The sequence below is a fragment of the Fistularia commersonii genome, chromosome 17 (genome assembly GCF_037954325.1).
Source record: "Fistularia commersonii isolate RoL2024-O1a breed Wild chromosome 17, RoL_Fcom_v1.0, whole genome shotgun sequence".
Taxonomy (NCBI): domain Eukaryota; kingdom Metazoa; phylum Chordata; class Actinopteri; order Syngnathiformes; family Fistulariidae; genus Fistularia; species Fistularia commersonii.
The window spans coordinates 8,379,662-8,402,500 of NC_141300.1; the positions used below are offsets into that span (position 1 = coordinate 8,379,662).

The following is a 22,839-nucleotide window of genomic DNA, read 5'->3' on the forward strand; positions in this document are numbered from 1 at the left end:
AACCACAGGTTAATGAACCCGATAACGCAACCGTCACCGGCATACGCCAACTACTCCATCACCACAAGGTGACAATTCAAGGGGAAAAGTAATAATTCACATGTTTTACTTCTGGATATTGCCATCAAACTGTTCAAAAAAGAGCAAAATATTGTTTGCTGCAAGTTATCTAATGTCCTGAAACACATGATGAGCTCAAAATGAAGACAGATCTATTTGGACATTAGACATTGGACATAAGACAGAGTCTAATGACTCTATTTTCTTTAACTGTGAGCCAACAGTCCCTTTCATTTTTGTGCTTTTGGCAGCTGCTGATAGAGGAGGCGAGGAAGTTGATCCAGACAGCAGCGGCTACAGGACAGTCTGTACACACACTTTGGGAAACCTGACAAGTATGAGTTCTAATTTTCACTTCCGTCTATAAACATGAACACACACATGGCAGAGATGTGTTCAGAGGCTTTGCACAAACACAAGGAATCACATCAAACAGCAACTGTTGACTTATTTGTCTTTCCCTATTGTTGGAGGTTTAAAGTAGCACAAAAGAAGAAGATGTGACAAGCGCAGCCTCTGTTTGTTTCCCTCACTGTTTATCAGATGTTCTCAAAACTTTGGGACATGAGAACCCCCCCCCCCCCCCCCCCCACACACACACACACACACACAAAAAAAAAGTGGCAATTCAGTCTCAGAACATTTTGACAATTGTGCTTCGGTATGTTTTATGTAAAAGTCTGGAATTACACTTTGTTTTGGTAAACTAACATTGGTAAAGATCCAGAGGGGGGGAAAAAGCAACAATGAAGACTAAGTTTAGAAACCTTTGGTGCAGTGAAAGGGGAGGAGAGATACATGTGTTGCGATTTGGCTGTTTGTACATTTCCTAGTCTTATGGGCTAAGATTATGCTCTGTCTGAAAAATATATTTAACCTTATTGTTATTATTATTATTATTATTGATAATAATAATAACAGTAATATTTTCCTTTTCTTTTCCTATTCTTTGTATCCTCTTCTCTCACACCTATGAACTTCATGTTCTCTTTCTCTCCATCCCTAAGTCTTCTCTTCCTCTTGACCTCCTGCTTGACGATTCCGACCTCAGCATCTGTCTACCAATATATTCACTATCTCTTCTCTTGTGTGACTTCTCTGACCTTATCACCTAAACTTCTAACATTGACTATGATGGACTCATTTCTGATCCTATCCATTCTTGTCGCTCCCAAAGAGAACCTCAACACCTTCATCTCTGTTACCTCCAGCTCTGCTTCCTGTCTTTTCCTCAACGCCACCATCTAAACCATACAGCATCGCTGGTCTCGACGCTTCATTGAACAACTTTTCTTTCATTTTGGCTGATATTCTTTTGTCACACATTACCCCAGACACTTTTGTTGGCCCATTCTAACCTGCTTGCACCCATTTCTTCACCTCTTTTCCACACTCTCCATTGCTTTGGACTGTTGACCCTAATTACAAAGTAAAATCCTCACCTTCTTTATCACAGCTTGCATACATGTCCTGCACCAGTCTAACATACTTCTCTGTCACTCCAGACTTCCTCATGCGGTACCGGGGCTCCTCTCCCTGTTGTATGCTTTTCCTAGATCTACAAAGAGACAATAAGGCTTCCTCTGACCTTCTCTGTACTTCTTTACCAGAATTCTTCAAGCAAGTACAGCATCTGTAGTACTCAGTAAAGACAATGCTATTTCATTTATTATCTGTACTTCTTATCCTTAGCATACACAGCTGCCATTGGCCAAGAGGCGAGGTGTCCTCTGGATACATTCACCTGATCAGTCACTCCTATGAGCGATTTCTCTTTGAACTCATCCACTGCCTATGTTTGGTGTGTGGAAAGCCACTGAGTAACCCACACAGGCCCAGGAACCTGCAAACCACACCACACAAAGTGATGCTGTAATTACTTTTCTTGAACACTGTAACTTTGCATTAGGCATACTGCTAACATCAGATTACAGCTATATATTATACAGTATTTTAGGAATACAAAAAAAATTAGAATTGCAAGTGGCAAGTGGAGTAAGGACACAAAGATGCTGAATCACAAATGCACGTGCGTATGTGTGTCTGTGCTTCAACCCAGCGCGAACATCTGCATGCCAGACATCTGTTCTTACGTCGCCATCAAAGTAAATGATTTTTTTATTCTGAGACCAAGTTTCCTTTGGGTTCACTGAGCTGTAAAGCACAGCGGTTGTCAGGTTGGATGAGTGGCTTCATTAAATTGAATCAGTCCTGGTGATTTCAAACAAAACCCGGACACTCAAAATATTTCTCATTGCATCTTTAGCCTCAATGTCTCCTTGTGACTGATACAGATGAACAGTAATAAAGAACAAACACAATGAGGCAAGTTGTTGTACGTTTTCTAATCACTGATTCAATTACTCAATGTCAAAACAAAAGGCATCCAAAAAGTCGTCTCTTATTATTTTGATGAATATGTTTTATTCTCAGAGTTCTGTGGATGTTGTGGACAAAGAGTGCATTTTAGATAATATCCTGCCAGTGACAGTAAGTAGTTATAACCCCTGCTACAAAAAGAGCACCTGCATTGGTTATAAACACCTTCCACACGTGCGGCTGACAATTATTTTTAGTGTGCTATTTTTCACCCAGCTCGAGCTCTGTGCGGGGACATTCACAACATGTCATACTGTTTAGTGATTCATCACTTCACACCGGTGTAACTAATATAATCTAGGAGTCTGTGTTGGTCTTCATTGTGTCTTGAATAACAATGTTTTGTGCAGCAGTGGCATGTGGGCCTCACATGATCCAGGCTCTTTTAGTGTTCTAACTCCCAGGAACGGGGAAATACTTCAAACTGGGAACATATTTACAATGTGAATTTAGTTTTCATCTTGGCAGGACTTTTTCCAGCCCAGCTGGAGAACTTGTGATGAGATATGTGACTGTCTTGCAAATTCCCGAAAGGGGCGAGATGAAGACCCACCCCCTGAGGCCTCTGCTACCCTCATTCTCTTTTCTTCTCGACATAAAGACAGACAACACACAAAAAGAAAAATTTTAATGCAAAAGTTAATAAATAAAGGATGTTAAAATGTCCTATTCCTCAGGCAGTTTGGCCAGCTCAGCAAGACACAGCCCCCCCCCCCCCCCCCCCCCCCACACACACACACACACACACAAACACACACCTCTAAATATCTCACACAAAGGTTAGCTGTCAGGAGTTACTGGTGGGCCGAGCAGTCATGTGCTAGTGTGTGTGTGTATGTACTGTATGTGTGTGTGTGTGCACGTGTGGTCAGCTGATGCATGATGTGAGCGTTTGTAGATGCTGGGAAGGAAAATTAATATCACAATATGGTGACAGATGGTTGGAAATAACTTTTCCTTGGAGCCAGAAGCGGCCTCGACCAATTCCCCGAGCAAACAATGTGGCATCAATTCTTATTTGAAAGAGATATGAAATCATTCAAAGGGTTTAGATAAAGGACAAAGAGTCTCATCTATTCAGGAAAGGCCGGATACGTTTCCGGGAATAAATGGGACGATAAAACGCAATGATGGGCAAACAAGAGCAATCGTTTGTCTGGCATTTTATAATGTACGTCATATTTTTTTTTTCTAAAGAAACCAGTTATTCACTATGCATATCAGTCAAATGCATTAAAAGCTGTTATCTAACATTTTTTTCTTTTCGATTTATGAGATGACGTGAATGGCAGTGATAAATGTTGACCTCAAATCAGTCATACAATTTTTAATTAAAGCCACAATTGTCCCTTTAAGGTCATGATACTTGAAAATGAGATATCATCTTGTTGGGCTGATTCAGGAGATACAAAAGTGTCTTGAGAAGCAGGTGGTGTGTGATCTACGGTGTCGGCTATTGAAAAATTTGAATAAAACAAAACAAATTATTTGGAAACATTTTCAAATGGAAGTGGAAAGTCTATCATTGGTCAAAGACCATCTGGAAACAAGTTTGTTGTAATTTCGAATAAATAGTTTGTTCATCAGTTTGTGATTAGGATTTTTGTAGATGCAAATGAAGAACATACAATTCTCTTTTACCTGATCACACTTTCCCAACTGTTGCAGTTGTAATGGGCTGTATAAAGATTTGTTTTTTGCTGAAGACCCCGAGACAACAGGCTGATGCACTTACACCCAAACATTTGGATAGAGGTCCAATTATCTTTTTTTAAATGTCATATCAGACTTAGTCTCTGCCTTGCAAGTCCCACGGGCCAAATCAAGACAGGTGAGTCGATTGAATCACATATCTAACGCCGGACTTTGTCTCCCAAATGAGTTAGACATAAAATTGACTGCAATCATTAATACGAGTCAAAGGTGTGTTCTTTTATAAAATTTTTTATTAGGCAAAATAAGAATTATTCCTGTGGGCTTTGTAAAGACTATTAAATCTTTCCAGTGACACAGCTGGGGAAAATGATAATGGCTTAGGTTAACTGAAGTCAGACTTGAGTCATGATAAAGCCAAGATGCAGTTGCAAGCCTTGTGATCAAGTTAATTTTACTTGATTCTATGCATCATTAAAATGAACAAAAATTTATTGTTATTGTTTCGAACTTTGAGGCGAATAATTAAAAACACTACTGCTGTGACAATGGTTGATTTAATGTTAACTCTATTTTTTCCATCCTGAAAATATAAAAGGGGATGAAAGTTAAGCAACTGGTGCAAAGTAACACACAGCTGCCCTCTCCTGGTCAGTATGGCTCCAGTCAGCTTGAGGATGAGGTCTCCATCAGCAGGTTACCTCATTCATGTCTTAATAAAAATGCCTTGTGTACTTCAGCATTTTTAATTAAACAAACTCATTATTTAGCCTAGACTGACTTTCTGTCAAAGCCAAACGCTCAGGCAACAAAACATGCCGTACATGTGTCAAGGCTCTCCAGCTCATTAGACATGTTTTCTCTGTGTGACATTCCACACTCAGACATGGATAGCAAGATGTGTGCATTCGGACAAGACAAATTTAACATTTAATTTAATTGGCGGGGGAATATAAGGTGGTTATTAAGCCTACAAGCACAGGCACTGGAAATTAGCTATGAGCTATAATCTGGTACAAACATCTCTGCCTCTGTGCTTAATGTATTTGTACACTGTCCTAATAAAAAGAGGAAAAAAAACAAACATGCATCCATCTTCATCATTGTTTTCTTCATTAGCTGTTGTGATTGTGTGGTTAACAATACTCGGAACTTGAGTCAAGAAAAGCACACTGAAAAGAGACTTGTTGACCCTGCTTGAAATTAGAAAATTAGATTTCTCATGAAAAGGCCACTGGCTGCTTATTTCTGAGTTATTTCAGACAAACAAAGCAATTCAATTTTTTAATAATTTTTATGACATATGAAGGTTGAATATTCTATTATATCCTGCTGACAACTTATGAAAAAAAAATATATATATTTGCATATACGCATGCATACATACATACATACACACATATAGACATACATACATACATACACACACACACTACAGCGTAGTGATTATTGTGGTGCCTGCTGAATGATTTATATTGCGTGAAAACTGTCACATATAATTTTAAAATCGTTTTATTCATTGATTACTTTCATTACTAAATGTTTTAAAAGCTAACAAGCAGATGGATTTGGGAAAACCAAACAAGTTTACACATTATCTCTGTAAAAGTGTACTCCGAGACGCTAGGTGGCGCTGTTAAATTTGATCACTATTCAACAAGTCTTTAGTGGAAGTAGTTCCCGAAGGAAACGCTGTGGCGTAACCATGTGGGATGTTTGTTTGGCTTTGCAGTTGTCAGTGATTTTATTTAAATACCAGATACAACTACACATACACATATAAAAGAACAAGGACACCGGTAAGTAGACATGGGTAAAAAGGCTAAAAATGAAAAGAAGGTGAAAGGAGCTGAAAAGACCGCTGCCAAAATGGAGAAGAAGGTTTCAAAGAGGTCCAAACGGGAAGAGGTGAGGCTAAACCTGCTCCTGAGAAACATGTTAACTTTAATTTTATGATCATGCAAACATTAAAAAGTGACAGCTGTCGTAGTTGAATCTCATATGAAATTATAATTTATCACGACATGTGTGCTAAGGCCTTATACGCGTGCACAATTGCAAACTAAAGGAACTCACATTAACATTAATATATATATCTTTAAACCATACTTATACTCGTACAAACTTACGGTAAGTGTTTTATTCCTAGCTGTCCCTTTTCACACTCAGGAGGATTTGGAGGCCCTAATAGCTGAATTTCAGAGTCTGGATGCCAAGAAGACTCAGGTTGTGGAGACGCCGTGTCCTCCCCCATCACCAAGGTGACTGAGCACGTCTCCATCTTCTCTGCTGTGAGATGTAAAACTGTATTTATTGTCTCCCTTTGCTTTTTTCAGATTGAGTGCATCCCTTTCGGCTCATCCTGAGAAAGATGAACTCATCTTGTTTGGAGGAGAATTTTTCAATGGAAAGAAGGTAGTCAAAAACATGATAATACAATGGGTCCTCACAGAGTTCCATTTGCATTTAGTGGAACCTCATATACCGGTATATCTCTATCTATCTTCAGTTATTTAATTAGTTGGTTATTTATACTATTTTTGCAACAGCCTTGGCTTTTCCTTCAGTCCTGAACATGTTTTATCAGTTAAAATAAGTGTGTCTTGATGGCCATTCAAGTCGTAAATGTTCAATTGAATGAAGGTTTCATAAACCTGGTCCCTTGTTCATTCTGTCATTTTTCAACGTAAGTTCTCTTACAAGTGTCACCAAATGCAAGATAAAGGAGCGATGCTAGTGGCCCATAACCTTTTTCTCCTTTTATTTTTTTTCTTCCATTATGAACTCCAACATCATAAAATTCTTTTTGCCTGGTGGGGTCCAATAATTTGCTGTTGTTTTTATTTTACTTTTCACACCTTTGACACTATGGCTCAATGTGTCAACACTATTAATCTTGTATGCATCAGTGATTTAACAAGTCTAGCAAGTATCTTTTCCTGACACTAATGAATTGCTCGATCTAAACCTGTTGAAATTTGTAATATTTCCCCTAAGTCTTATAAATGTGTCAGGAGATGATGCTGAATAAGCCTAATGTCTTCTCTTTGTTTTTGCAGACATACTTGTACAACGATCTGTTTCTCTACAACATCAAGAAAAATTGCTGGACTAAATCTGAGATCCCCAAACCTCCTCCCCCGCGATGCTCGCACCAGGTACTCGTCGCACCCGTCCACATTTGAGTTGTCCTACTCTACAAACATTTCAGTTCAAATCCAAACACGCCTGCAGATCATTCAGCTCCTTTTTTTAGGATAAGAAGTTAATTTGGTAGTAATTTCAGTTTGGTAAAATGATCCTTAGAAATGTGAGGTTTTGGGGGAAAAAAAAACACCATTTGAATACTAGTTAGCGTCAAGCAAGGTTAGCAACTGCAAAAATCAGTGGAATCATGGTGAATCATGGTGACCTGCAAATGGTTGGATAAATTCGGTGGGTATCGGTTGGTTGTATTTGATTGTATCACAAGGTGCAAATTCCTTCATCTTTATTATGAATAGTATTATAATTGAACAAAGGTCTTCATTGCTGTAAATGATTCATCCATTATTTTTATTACTCAAATTTAGTTGTTTTACGCAAATCCACATTACACACTATACAAATATTAAAACCTGCCACTAAACTTAAAAGTGTTCATACTCTCAGCAGTATTTTTGCAACATCTAAGACGTGACCCGGTTATCTGGCAAGAACTTGGCTGAATCGGACCGTTATGATAAGTGTAAACCAAATGCTGTGCAAAAAGTTTGAGCATCTTAGACCTCTTTCAGCATAATACAGTAATAATACATTAGTGATGTGGAGTTTGGATAGCATGGTGCAGACTCACAGGTAAAACTCCACCCTGTGTCCCACCTCTTTTGTGTAGCATAACACTGGTAATAGCATCACCGTTATACTTACTAAAACATGGCATTTATGTGAAGTTGGCAATTTGTTAGCCAGTTTTTACATCCACTGCAAGGGGTTAGACTCTAGGTCATGCAACCTCTCTCTCTCTCTCTCTCCATTACCTCTACACATTACCCCCTCCCTCCACTCAGGCAGTAATAGTTCCCCAAAGTGGAGGCCAGCTATGGGTGTTCGGGGGTGAGTTTGCTTCACCTAATGGAGAACAGTTCTACCACTACAAGGACCTTTGGGTACTGCATCTCACGACAAATGCTTGGGAGAATATCAAGTACGTGCACAGAAGAAAAGGGTTAAATGTTCCTGTCATTGTCATACCACCCAATAGATTACCATGTGTAATATGCGTTGATGCGCATATATATTTAGGTGATTCAAATGATAATATATTCCTTTTTGCTGTGTGTGTGTGTGTGTTTTTCCAGGGCAACTGGTGGTCCGTCCGGCCGCAGTGGCCACAGGATGGTGCTCTGCAAGAGACAACTCCTTGTGTTTGGAGGTTTCCATGAGAGCACCAGGTAGCCAGATTCATGCTGTCCAACAATATTATCTGAAAGCAAAGCCAAACTGATAAAGAACAGAGAAAAGTTGTATTCACTTTGAATGCATGCAATATCGTTCATATTTTCGACAAATGTAGTCACTGTAACTTAATAGGCTTTGCTTTTTTTATATCTACATAAAGTTTCTCGGGTGAGTGGGGACTGTCTGTCCCTTAACTTTTCGAAAAATGTTCTTTTTGCCTTAACCACAACAACAATTTATTTGATCCTAGGCTGAATGCAAACACTAAAAGTTGCTGCTTGAGGGCTACATGTATGTTATATAGGTAGTGACACAACTCACATTTGACCTTAGGCCTCAATTTTGCAGTACCCCATGACCAGGTTTTGAGCTGGAAACCCCAGCTCATATGTCACAATTATCTTCTTCTCCTTTCGGCTTTTCCCTTCAGGGGTTGCCACAGCGAATCAACCTTCTCCATCTAACCTTACTCTCTGTATCCTTCTCTCTCACACCAACTACCTTCATATCCTCTCTCACTACGTCCATAATCTTCTCTTAGGTCTTCCTCGAGACCTCCCGCTTGGCAGTTTCAATTCCAGCATCCGTCTGCCATTATATTCACTATCCCTCCTCTGTACATGACCGAACCATCATATGTCACGTTTATAACCCCTGCTATGCCCTAATCTACAGGGATTTTATCTACTACAATGACATCTACGCCTTCTCCCTGGACACCTTCTCCTGGTCACGCCTCTCTCCATCAGGCTCCGCCCCTGCACCGCGATCTGCCTGTCAGATGACCTCCTTGCCTGATGGCTCGGGAGTAATCATCTATGGAGGATACTCTAAAGTGGTGAGTAGTGTGTGTATGTGTTTACGGACATGCTCTCTTAAATGTGATCCCGCCTAATGGATGCCTGTGTGTGTGTGTGCGTGCGTGTGTGTAGAGAGTCAAAAAGGACGTGGAGAAGGGAACAGTCCACTCTGACATGTTTCTTCTCAAGCGAGAGGGTACAGATGGACAAGGTATGGCAAAAAGACGCTGCGCATAAGTTAAGCAAACAATTTTGTCATGTTTTTTTGACACACGTGTCTTTCCTGGCTAGAGAAGTGGTCGTGGTCACGGCTGAACCCCTCGGGCAACAAGCCGCCTCCTCGATCTGGGTTCTCCATGGCTGTTGGCCTGGCGGGGCGCGCCGTGTTGTTTGGTGGGGTTTGTGATGAAGAGGAGGAGGAGACGCTTGAAGGTGACTTCTACAATGACCTGTACCTTTACGACACCGTGAAGAACCGCTGGTTCCCCGGCCAGCTCAGGGTGAGACCTACTTTACCTGTGCACTTTTTACATACTTTAAGAAAAGTTTGAAAAAATTCAACATTGAGATGGAAAAAGTCTCTTTGACTTAGTTCAATGGCACATTCCTTTAGTAGATATAAAACTTTCCTTTAGTAAAAAATAAAATACATTGTGAAGTACATTTTTCTTATGTAAAAAATGTTTGAGTTATGAGCTTGGTCATGGAACGACTTCAACTGGTAGGTCTAGGTATTACTGTACCTCTGTGGTATCCGTAGTACTTTTCTCATCAATGGGGTTGTGTAATGCATCCACTAGATGAAGCTGCGGTAAAGGGAATGCCAACAAAACAGTCAGATAAGTCAGTCAGTCAAGAATACAAACCAATGTTCTGACACCTCCTTTCACTCCCAAACAAGTTAATGCACTCACAATACGGTACTGTGGTAACCAGTAGCCCTTACCTGTATTTGGTCACCTTCTTTGCAAACAATGTATTTCCAATTCCATTTGTCACAGTTCAAAACTTTTAAAGTAAAAGCACCAAGAAGGACCGCCTCTTAATTCATTGATGTTCATGTTGCTAGCTGGTGCTGCTGCCTTCATTCGAATAGTGACTGTAGAGACGCTTCTACTCACTGCTCTCTGTTCAACAACCCATTGTTTGAGTTTGTCCTCCAACTCGGCCATCTCACTTTGTTTCCTCGGAAACTCTGTGTAGTCTTCTTTACTTGGCACAGATCGTCCTGTTGCTTCCTCCACTTCCATACCATTAATTCATTAATGTTGAATTCTCTTGCTCCTGCTCTATTCCCATGTTCTACTGTGTGACTGATTGCCTTGAGTTTGAACTCTGCGTTGTAAGCGTGTCTCTTGAAAGGTGCCATTTTGGGGTCTTAAAACACACACAAGTGGTGTGGGACTGGAATTCCCCTTTACTGTTTTTACCACTGCTACTTCGGCAACGCCCCCTGACTACGGTAGCCATAATTAACCAATATTTACCCATATATAAGGCGCATTGGATTATAAGGTGCACTGGCAGTTTTTGAGAAAATTAAAGGCTTTTAGATGTGCCTCATAGTGCATAAAAATACAGTAATTGGGTCTGAGGTTGGTTAATTGGTGTTGAGAACTTGGCACAGGCAAGATGAAGGGGATGATAGTCGACATGAGAAATCCTGATCAGCCATTGTTCATCCGAGGTCTTGAGGCTGAGAGGGTGAGCAATTTCAAATACTTGGGTGTCCACATCGGTTAGGACCTCACCTGGCTCCTTAACACCACGCAAACTGTTTATAGGGCTTGACAGCGGCTGTACTTTCTGAGGGCTGTGGAGGTTTGGCTTGTCGCCCAGGATGCTCGGCAACTTCTAAAGCTGCATTGTTGAGAGCTTCTTAACCAGCTGCATCGCCACATGGTACGGAAGCATCGTTGGACAGCCGATCACTGCAGCAACGAAGACTGCGGAGAAGATCACTCGACCCCATAGCGTTCTCCAAAGAACATCTACCGTCATCGCCAAGGCCCACACCAAGACACGGACTTTTCACACTCCTACCCTCCAGCCGGAGGTACAGGAGTTTGAAATGGAGAACGACACGACTAAAGAGCTTGTTCTACTCAACTGGTATAGGACTCCTGAACAACTGATAGGAATCAAATACCATGTAGTACATCAGGACAATTCTGCTATTTTGCACATGGCATCCAGCATAGCCAGCGCTGCACTCAACTGTTCTTGTCACTGAACTGTTTTACCTATTTGCCTAAAACCTGCACCTACACTTTGTGAGTTGCACCCTCAAAGCTGCACTGAACTTTAACTTGCACATCTTACCAATACAGTTAACATTTCTTACATGGTTTATATTTTCCTGCACTGTTTGCATTTCTCTGGACTATTACACTGGGTTACCAAAGTATGTTTATTATTATTTACCAATACTGGATGCACTGCAGACAGCAAATAATGAATTTCATTGTGCAGGGAAACACGTTTCCAGACTCTACATATGACAATAAAGACTTTGAATCGTGAATGATGATAATAATCATGTCTGATCATGTCTGATTCCTCTGATTGTGATTTGTTTCCAGGGTAACAAACTGGAGAAGAAGAAACGCCGGAGGGGGAAGAAGGCCGAGGTGGGGGAGGTTGATGGGGCCACGGGAGAGGAGAAGGTGGCTACTCCTCAAGGACCCACCGAGGTGATCAAGGAGATCGTCACTGAGGACGGCACAGTGATGACCATCAAGGAAGTGATCCCTGGAGCTAAGGAGGCAGAAGAGGAGGAGGAGGAGGAGGAAGAAGAAGACGATGACGACGATGGCAAGGAGTCGAATGAAACTGAACATTGCTCCACTTCTTGTTCCATAATCACTGATGTTTGGGTGTTCATTTGTCTGCTCTACACACTTTTCCCCATCACAGATTCAGCATCAGCTCCCTCAGTGGAGCCGTGCCCGAGGTCAAGCGCCATGGCAACAGTACGCCAGGGCAAGCTCTTTTTGTACGGAGGAATGTTCGAGATGGGCAACCGCCAGTTCACCTTGAATGACTTTTACTCCCTTGACCTCCACAAAATGGACCGGTGGGAAGTTTTAGTCGAAATGGATCCAAGTGAGTCTGCCTGAGATGAGTTCAGGGACCTCGGAGAGACGGGAGAGAGGGGCGTTTTAAAATGGATTCACTGTTGTTTCCTCCACAGAGACACAAGAGTGGCTGGAAGAGTCGGAGTCAGAGGAAGACGAAGAGGAAGAGGAAGAGGGGGCGGCGACAGGAACAGCAGGAGCAGAGGAGGAGTCTGATGAAGAGAGCGAGGATGAGGAGGGTAAGGGTTCCCTCTGCCTTTTCTCCCCTCCCTTTGATAAATAATGAGCTACAAACCCATAATCTGTACTGATCACTGAAAACATAATACAAAGCTTCAAGAACAGTTCTAATCTCTCGTAGAACCTAGATGTGTTCACAGTAGCAGTTAATTTTGTCTTGAGCAGGCAATTTTACAGGCCAAATTGAAGTAGCCCTGTCGATTACAAGCTTCTATTCGATTATTACAGATATGCTCAGATAAGCTTGGTTCATCCATCTGACTTTTAATGCCATTAAATCCTCAGAACTAACAGGATGTGTCCATTTGCTTTCACTCAGGACTTTATCAATTGGTCCTGATCCATTCAATTTGATTCTATATCAGCCTCCGTTTTGTATTTGGGCTTCACTGAACAAGATTAGTCCCACTGAGACCAAAGAGCTCTTTTGCAGGGGTTCCCTGGCTTATAGAGCAGCAATGTAATGTTGGCTGTTTTTACCAAACAGAGCATGTCCGTGTCTCGATTCGAGTCCGGAGAAAGAATGATCGGATCCAAACTCCAGTTAGAAAACAAGCCTTTTCAACATTGTGTCCTTACCATCCTGTTCGTCATGAGATAAAGAGGAACACATGTGATCTATAGATCAGCATCATAGTGCGGTGGCTCTGGAAGCACTTTCACCTGCTACGGTCGTTTAAAAACTCCTCGGAAATTGTGAGCCCTCTGCCACTGGAGATTCAATGTTAAATCACTGCACTGAGACTTTTGCCAGTAAAGTGGTGTTTGCTTTGAATTCAATAGCCTTGTGATTTCACATTTAGTTCGTTATGAACAGAGGGAAGAGAGGGAACTTGCTTATTGAACTCTACCTAAAAAAACAACCAACAAACAATAAAAATTCTGTAAACCCAGAATCTTACTTTTTAAACTGTTCCACACATTTTTTTAATGTAGGGTTTTTTTCATACTGGAATATCACCTCTGTTGCGTCGTGGATTGTTATTTGTGTTTAAATCAACATGCAGTGTTTTTAAAAAAATGACCGATAATAAACTCAAAAGCATTAGCCCGCTACATTTTACAGTGCCACCTGTCAAGAGTCAGCAATAAAGGAATCAGTTGGATGCATGTAGTTGCCAGAATTTTTTTTCTCTAAATTCCAACCTGTTCAACTCCAGACGAAGACGAGCATCCAGCCGTGCAGGATGGGGAGACAGTGTCAGACTACCAGGCCCGAACTGAGAAGTACTGGATGGGACTGGCACGGGCTAATATGGGCGTGGAGGCTAAGGACAAAAAAGTTGCCAAGGTGGCCTCGGCCATGGCTAAGCTCTTCTATAAAGACCAGTAGTGAGAAGGTCATCCTTTTTCGAGTGTGAAGAACATGTTTTGTCAAGGGTTGTTTTATACGGCGTTTGCAAACTGGTAAATTTAGGGTTATTTCAGTGAAATTTGAATATATATTTTCCATTACTGTACCATCACGTGAACCATAATGCAATTTTAAGAGGATCTCCTAGATTCATTTAATTTACAAAGCAGCGCTCACTATAAATTAAATTTGGCTTTTTTTAAAATTTTTTTATGAAAACTAAGACTGCCTTGTACATACAAACATGTTGCTTTGTGTGTACTCTTATGGACGTTTGTTTATCTTCTGAATTGACCTTTGACAAAAATTATGAAGTCTCTGTATTATTAAGAATTTATTTGTAAAATAAACCCTTTTTATGTCTCATTGAAGTGGTGAACAACAAAGATTTGAACAGAGATTGTGCACATTATATCTGGGATGCCACGAGGTTCCAGGTAATAACCAGTATTACCAGTTATACATGTTTTTTATGTATTCCAAAAATCCAGTGATTACTGCCATTTTATTTATGTGGATTCTAGCAACATAATGTCAAACTACATGCACAAATACTGCTGCAGTGTTTGGTAGGCATTACATTTTAACATGGATATTTTGGATTCGTAAAATCTCAATTTAAGTTCAGTATCCACTTGTTTTCATATGCATGCTTTTTCTTCTGGATTAAGTAATAAAAACAATCACCACACAGAAAGAACTGTTAGGACTAAATGTTTATAAGGCTCATTTTAATTTTATTTTTGACTGGCTCAATTACTTGCATTTTATTATTGTTTAATTTTAAACAAAATGTCTGCGATAGAGATTCAACGGGAATCAGCATCTTGGTCAGAACTGTCTATCACTGTCTCGGATCAAATATAGGCCCTTCCTTTGCTAAGTTTCACCCTGAAGGAGGCTTGAATGAAGCCTGATGTCTCCCATCCTGGGCAGCATTGCTGATCCTTCAGCCTCACTTTCCTTGTGGCTTATCGGGGGGAACTACAGTCAGTTTGAACATTTCAACATTGCAAGTGTTGAAAGGAACGTCCTTACTTTGTACTTAAATGGCCTCCGTGAGATGTTTGGCGCTCTCTTCTAAAGGCTTCCCAGAAAGAGAAACCAGGACCTAAGAGATGGAACATGCATGGCAAATGTTTGTTGCTTCTTGTGTTTTCCCCACAAATTTCAAACTAAAAATGTTTATATCTATTTTCACCCGTGTGTTGTAACACGGACCAAATAAGTCACAGTGCTCAACAATGGATGTTTGGAGGCTGCACTGTCAGCTGAATTTTTGTGCAGTTTAAGTCAGACCAAACAATCAGCATTGCCATGGCAACCTTTAACCGAAGTTGAATCCTCTGAGCTTCAGCACTAATTTGTTGGCTGTCAAAGTTTTACATCCACGCCACAGGTTTAGCCCAAGATGTATTGGCACATTGCTTAGCTGAAGAATGGCATGGCTCTAAAATAGTGAAATGAGAGAGAGGACTTCAGAAGGGCTGGATGAGACAGCAGTGGCAGGGACAAGGAAGGAGAAAGGGTTGCATGGTGTGTCAGGGAAGCCATCATTCACTATGAGCCTCAGCCTTTTTGTTGCTGACCTATTTAATCCTCTATCAGCATCATGGATGAGGGATGTGAAAAGGCTGATGAATAATAGAAGAGAAAAGATGGATGAGAATGAAGCTTTCTGCCTCTGTTCACAGATCTTTGCCTTTTTATATTAACTTGGGAACAATTTCTTTTTTCTCCATAAGTAACTAGTTATTTGAGGGGCTGCAGAGCTGCAACGAATTGCAGAAATCACATGGACAATTACAACTTGGCTTGGTTCTTACTTCTTCGTAGAGGTAGCTTTTCAGGTTTGGTAATATTTCTAAGACTTAGATTCACGGATTCACTTACAAGGCTATGATGAAAACTACTGTGTGTGTGTGTCACCCAAAGTATAGGCAACAGAATGAGAGATAAATTTGAAATAAGAAAAAATGAATATATGAATGTAAATACATTTCATGTGCAGTCCCATTTTCCTGCACACAAAAACCTGTATGTCATAACGCATGCACAGCTGTGTCATCTCCCCTTTTCTAAGGCAAATGAGAAAAAATAAAATGAAAAGAATATGTATCTATACAAATTTCACCGCAGTCCTATTCTGTACACAAACCTGTATGTGTCTGTGTTAGCATATCTACGTCATCTCCGTTTTCTGAAGCAAATGAGAATTAAATAGATAAAAAGTATATGTATATTTACCAATTTCATCGCAGTCCCATTTCCCTGCACTGTGGGATGATTAAGGAAATATGAATTCATTCAAACCTGTATGTTATAACACATCAGCACGCAAATGAAAAAAATAATATATGTACGGGATGAGACAGTCCACTGTAACACTATGCAAACATTTGACTATCTCTGGTTCTGTTTATTATAATTAAATGTTGTGAAAAGGGAAACTTTTTTTCTAAACGTAGATTAGCTGTCCCTTCAGTCTTTCCAGATGCATAGGCAGAGGCTGGAGGTCAACAAAGTACTGTTTAGCTATGTGAGTTTTAGGAAGCGTAATCTGTATAAGTTTTCTTTCATTTCGATGTTTCAGTGACGTAATTGCTTGTTGACTGGCGTGTCCATGTGTTCCTGCAGAGCCAGGTGTGACAGGGTTCTACCGAACTGCACTAAATGTTTGGCAACTGCGACTGGTCTTTTGGCTCAGACTTATATTTGACCTACTTGTTCTGAGTGTTTTAGGGGCGACAAGCCCAGAAAATGTAAAGCCTACAGTTCTATTTTTGTAATTTTGGCTTATACGAGTCAAAATGAATTAACTAGGCATTCCTAACTCAATCCTTTTTGGTAACGAGGTCAAACTTAAAATCCCATTAATCTGTGAAAAGGTTTGAGCTCCTCTGAACAGCACTGTGGGGCATCGTCAGAGATAAGTTTCCTTGGTTCTCCATGCTTTGCAACTAACACTCCTGCTTTCTTCCGAGCGAGCCTGCGGCGGAACAATACATTCTTTACCGTTCAAAATACCAATTTTAGTACTCGACAACCACTGCATGGGCTAAGCCCATCCGAGTGCAAAGACTGGATGCAACCGTTTCCCACAGCCTATCTGAGATTTGATGAGAATTCTTTTGGGTTTGAGGCACGTTGCTCTTGGCAGCTTGAGCAGTTTCCCATCATAGATGAGAGCTTCTGGGACATCGGGCCAGAAGAGGGCACTGTGGGCCTGTATTAAAGTCCCCTCAGTGCCTTTGTGTCCTGTGTAGACCCCCCTCGCACTAGTGTTTCTTAGGGTAGACTCCCGCCTTCCATAAGCGGTATATCCTATCATCCCGCACTGCTTCTCCTCTAAAGACCCTGTATTCAAAGAGCGTCAGGACATTTCCCTTCCTCGGATGATCCTGACTACACCATCTGCTGTAGCAGATTGAGACGCGGGTCTTGTGCAGTTGGTGTTTTTATCGCAGTGAGTTTGCTGTCACCACTTGCAGGCAACTCATAACAGTCGGGAGTCTGTTCCTCATCCATCTCGGCTGCTGAGGATGCTCCTGGAGAATGTCCTTGCCAGAATATTGCTGAATGTTAATGTTTAATCACTTACGATTAGATTTTCACGTCGTAATGACTGATCCGTCAACAGGTCAGGTGTGATTACGGGCGCTCTGGGTCGCCGCTGAGTGTTTTTTAAGTCTCGGGTTTTTGAACTGACTCCACAGTGACTTTCCCGCTGTTCTCTTACATCATAGGTTCAGGTTAAGCGTCTCATTTTACAACATTGTTTACATCCTCATCCTTCTGGAGGGAGCAATATACTCTTTACTGCTGTCTAGATGAACTGCAGGGCCTGTTATTGACGTTCTGTAAACAACTGTTTCTTCCTATCTGCTGTGTTTGGAGAAAATGGCGAGTGGATCTTGTCTGCTGTCAGACTGGACACCTGTGCAAGCGCTTCTTAAACCTGTGTTGTTGCTTGAAACATTAATATTCATACTTGATACCACTTATCCTGCAGAGCCTCACGGAGGGCTCCGCAGCCAAATACCCGCCGACTTCGGGCAAGAGCCGGGGTTGACCTCGTGTTGGACACCTGTTGATCAAAGGGCCACACAGAGACATACAACCACTCACTCATTCATGCCTCTTATACTGCGGGAGGAAATGGCACATCTGTGCAGGTTCCATGAGAACTCGCAGATAGAACCTCGCTGGAATCGAACCGGGGACCTTTTGTGAAGCGAGAGAACCAGCTACTGAACCGCAGTGCCCCTCCCATCCTCTGCCCCCCCACCCCCCTTCAGTGCAAACACCCGCAACGTTTCCTCACAGGAGAGCCATTCTAGTACCTTTAGCTCTCCCGTGAAACGGTAAGACTCAGTCATCACCATTTTCTGGGGACAGAGAGGGGAAAATATCCCTCACCAGAAGAAGAGCCGAGCGGTGGTCCGACATCAGCCTCTCCACGGCGCCGGTCACCATCTTTACAATGTCTTTGTCCTCCTTAAGGTCACAAGAGAAACTGGCCACTGAGAAACAAGGATTGCTCTCCCCATACCTAAAAGGGAAACACTCCACCTTTTTATGCTCAGTGGCTGAAAAGGTTTATTTAGAGGCATGTGGGATTTTCTCCAGAAATTAAGATTTTAAATGCAATTAGACTTAATCAGAGTGCTGTGCGTGAACAGTGCATGAATGTTCAAGGTTACTCACCTGCAACACACCTCCCCGGGGTCCACCCACAAGGTGAGCTCCAAGGGCAGGCCCAGGTCACAGTATGCAACCCCGCTCTCTCGACAGGCTTGGAGCAGCTCCGGATCCTCTTGGTTGAACCTGTTCAGTCGAATGCACCTGCAAATCACACATTTGTTAATCCAGGATAGTTAAATATAATTGAAAGAATGTGCACCTTTTCCTTTTGTACATCCACATTCCAGCATCTACCTGTAGGCCTGCCCTTTGCTGGGGTTGTCAGGGTACCAGTGCCCCACAAACTTCTCCTGCAGGGCGACGGCCAGCCTCTCGGCAAACTGCTCAACCCTGCGCGATTCCAGTTTATTTTTTGTTACCACGAGCAGCTTCAGAAAGAATACCACTGCTGCGATTTCTCTCCTCATCCTCCCTAGGTGATTAATCACATTCAGAGTTCCCCGGGAGTTAAATAAAGCCAGCGAGCATTTCTTTTTCACACAGCGCTTTTCTGGTTTGGAGTGCTGGGAATGGAGAGGGGATGAGGGTGGATTTTTTTTTTTTGGTCCTTTTTTTTTAATGATGGTCCAGAATTCAGCCCTGGTTTCCGGCCTCGGGCTCCTGCGCTCTCCTCCATTTACAGGACCCGATGCAATTTTCAACATGTGACATAACAGCTTCCTCTGCGTGACCTCGTGGCTTTCGCTCACGCGGCACACTTCACAGCTCTGTCCAACAGCAGCGATGTTCCTGCTGAACACTGCTCGTAGACAAACACACTTTGGTGAAAAAGAAGTTCTGTGTTCTTTCACAGTGGCGTCACCCCCCACCTTCCATCTATACTATGTGGCATCTCAACTTAACCCCTCCCCAGTGCAGGGGCACGCAGGATCCTCCCTCACAAAAAGCCTTATGAGACATCACAGCGTGAAGCCCCTCTGATTGATGCAATTAAAAACATGCATTTGTGCTGTGTAGGCACGTGGCAGGAAGAAAAGATCCTTGAGAATAGAATAGGAGGAGGAGGAGTATTTCCAAGTATTCCATAAAGACTGCTGGCGGGCACAGAATGCAAAGCGATGCAGAAGATGAGAATAGAATGAGTGACTTGAACTTCTGCTTGATGTACTAGAATGAGCAGGGTTTCTTCAGGCCATTAAAAAGTATTAAAAGCAGATTTTGAAAAAAAAAAAAAAAAAGCATAATATTCAATGTGTAGAAGCTTTAAAAATGAAATACACCCGACGGGGGAAAATACATTGTTATTTGTTATTTTGATGAGGCTATATAAACATTTAATTATTTTGATTGTAAAAATGAAACCCTTCTATTAGTTATTGTTTGAAGTTACAACACTTAATGGTGAGTATGGCAAAAGGACGGAGGGTGGTGTTGTTTTGGGAAAAATTGGGTATTTTTAGCAAAAGCGGTTGGTTGAAGGACTGTTCCAAGGCTGGTTAAAATATCGGTGGAACTCAAAGGAGAGGAGGATGTTTGGTATTAAAAAAATGGCATTGAAGGGTGAGCCGGAAGCACTGAGAAAGAAACGGCGGTGTTGACAGAGGTGTGCGGCAGCCTTCAGGATGCTGATGAACTTGTTGAAAACAACGCAGGCCGTTCACACATGGATCAAATGATCACCAAGTTAAATACTCTGAGGTACAAGATAGAAGGACAAATGACTTAAACTGAAAAACACTGAGACGGAGTTGGAGCAAACATGAAACAAACTAAAATACGCTCTAATAATGCACAAAGTTAAATCCATGTGCTTTTTTAGTTCCAGTGTCACTCAGAAGGTCATACGTACATATTAGCCACTGTGCGAAATCTATTCCAGATGGAACTGATTGACATTGTTATAAATAACCGTATCAGTAGTTTGACATTGGCGTGAAATTTGTCTAAAGTGGCGTTAAGAAGGCGTTAAATTAGATTAACTGATATCCACCGAAACCCTGTGGGTATCTAACATTATCGGAGTTAGCCTCATTGAGGCTGACCGTATCTCCTCATCCCGATCTGAAGTCCTCATTCTTTCAATGAACAGGCGGCTGGAATACTCAGATGCGTTTGAGCTTTGTGAAGAACAGGATATAGTCAAACTCTAATGGTCCGGTCATCACAGAGTCGAGCAGGATGCCGGGGAGGGCGACGGATAGAAATAGCATGGATTTCAGTTAGCAAGGTGCTGAGAAAGGGCAGAGAAAAGAGAAGCAGGGGTGTGAAAGAAAGGAGTCGAATGAGATCGCTGTCTCTCCCGCCTGCAGGTTTTTTCCAGCCGGCTCATTGACTTTCTTCCTTCGGACGACGTCTCCTCATCTGGGAATCTTCCCCCGCCGTCTTGTGCAAATTAATTAAAAGTGAGTTCTGCGTGTGATTCACTGAGCCGTCTGACCCTGACCTCTGCTCCAGCTCCCCCTCCGCGTCACTCTCCGAGTGCTCCATGGCTCATGATGTCATGTTATGTTTGGCGTGCCATCGTCGATTCTGACGGTGAGTTATCCCGTCATCTTAGTGCACAACTGGGGGGTTAACCTAACAAACTGTCACATGTTCACTAAACTGTACAGAGAAGCTGTCTACTGTAACAACAGTAAGGGCAGGAAAATAGAAGGACAAAATAGGAGGAACATTTTTTGTCGAGTCTGTAAATCAGGGGTCCCCAAACTTTTTCCTGCGAGGGCCAAATAACTTTACCCTTCTCTGACGGAGGGCCAGTTTGTAACAAAAAGTGTGACGATCACATTTATTGTTTTCAAGAAAGCCACACATAACCAAAAAATTACACTTTCTGGGATCCTGACAGGAAAAAAAAATCAGTAAATAAATAAATGAATAAATAGATAAATAAATAATCATTTGTCCACTGCAGGTTAAATACCCTGCATTCTGAATCTATTTTTCTCTAACCTAATCTTTTCCCCGTCATTATGTGTTATTTGATAGGAGTGTGTCCAGGAATGTTTTTTTCGAGGGAGGGGTTTCAGAAAAGGCACAGACTGCAGAAGTGTGGAATAGAATGTTACGTTCCATGCATGTACAAGTCACGATTACGTGGCCAGAATGAATAAAAAAAAATCATAATGCGTCTCTGGTATTGTGCAGGGGCCGGGCAAAATGTGGAGGCGGGCCGTATCCGGCCCTCGGGCCATAGTTTGGGGATCAATGCTGTAAATTATCTGTTAACCTCCTAGCCATAGCTGCATGTTCTTGCATTGACTGCTCATTAGCATAGTTAGCATAGTTCGTGGCAGTATGAAGGCTGATATAGTATTCTTTAAAAACAACAGTTTCTTGGCATATTATAGTAGAATAGTAGAATTTCATGTTCGGTGGGCCAGCAGTAAAAGCCCAGTGGGCCACATATGGCCCGCAGGCTGTAGTTTGCCCAAGTCTGTGATACCATTAGTCACTTCCTGATTATAGCTGTTTGTGAATTGTTTAAACTTTTTAATAGTGTTTAAAGCAAAATGGAAGCTTTCAAAAGGTTTCAGTAAGAATTCAGATGCACGCTCAAGAGAATAGCATCAGTTATTTCTTTGCAGGTTTTTTTTTTCCCACACTGTGTTGCCAGAGCTGTAACATTTAAACTCTTTTGCTTTTAACATTTGTTTTCAAATGTATTGTTTTCTTACTGAGAGGAGGTAAGAGACCCTCCTCTGCCACTTTCCACTCATTCAGTAAACTTCAGTTTCATTGGGCCGAGTGAGCCTTGATCCTCGGTGTCGGTCCCGTAAGCTGATTCACCATATTTCGTGCTGTGACTCAAAAAATGTGAGGAAAAATCTCTTGTGTTTTAATGGGGAAACTCCAGAGTGAGGTTTTTACACAACAGATGTTATAGCTCAGCATTTCAAGGGAAACATGAAAATCCAAACACTGTGATGTAAAAAGGTCAGTGCAAAAACATTTCCCTTTTTCTCTTAATTGATATAGAGACATTCAAACAGCTGCCTCTGCTTTCACTTATGACAGGCCATCTGGATTCCACCTCCAAAATGCTGCAGTGATGCACAGTTTTAATGCGTTACTACCTCTTGCTTTTGACATAGACACGCTTGCTTTGCCTTTGGCGAAACGATCTTCACATGCATTTCATTCATTCATTATCTTTACCACTTATCCTGCACCTGGGGTTTTGGGGCTGTTG

At 41.7% G+C, this 22,839-nt stretch overlaps 2 protein-coding genes across 2 annotated transcripts; one reads left to right on the forward strand and one right to left on the reverse strand.

The window, feature by feature from the left end:
- Nucleotides 1–5,768: 5,768 nt before the first annotated feature.
- klhdc4 (kelch domain containing 4) lies at nt 5,769–16,158 on the forward strand. The gene is made up of 13 exons (XM_086163829.1): nt 5,769–6,000; nt 6,262–6,353; nt 6,429–6,507; nt 7,152–7,250; nt 8,142–8,278; nt 8,433–8,525; nt 9,208–9,370; nt 9,465–9,543; nt 9,624–9,832; nt 11,915–12,146; nt 12,249–12,437; nt 12,526–12,648; nt 13,810–16,158. Exons 1-13 carry the CDS (start codon nt 5,902–5,904, stop codon nt 13,980–13,982), a joined length of 1,767 nt encoding a protein of 588 aa, XP_086019955.1. The 5' UTR covers nt 5,769–5,901; the 3' UTR covers nt 13,983–16,158.
- A 903-nt stretch (nt 16,159–17,061) lies between these two features.
- Nucleotides 17,062–19,114, reverse strand: LOC147224945 (protein BTG3-like). Its single transcript, XM_086163673.1, has 5 exons — nt 18,942–19,114; nt 18,711–18,848; nt 18,423–18,555; nt 18,024–18,090; nt 17,062–17,360 (listed from the first exon to the last, which is right to left on the reverse strand). Exons 1-5 carry the CDS (start codon nt 19,112–19,114, stop codon nt 17,062–17,064), a joined length of 810 nt encoding a protein of 269 aa, XP_086019799.1.
- Between the last annotated feature and the right edge of the window lie 3,725 nt (nt 19,115–22,839).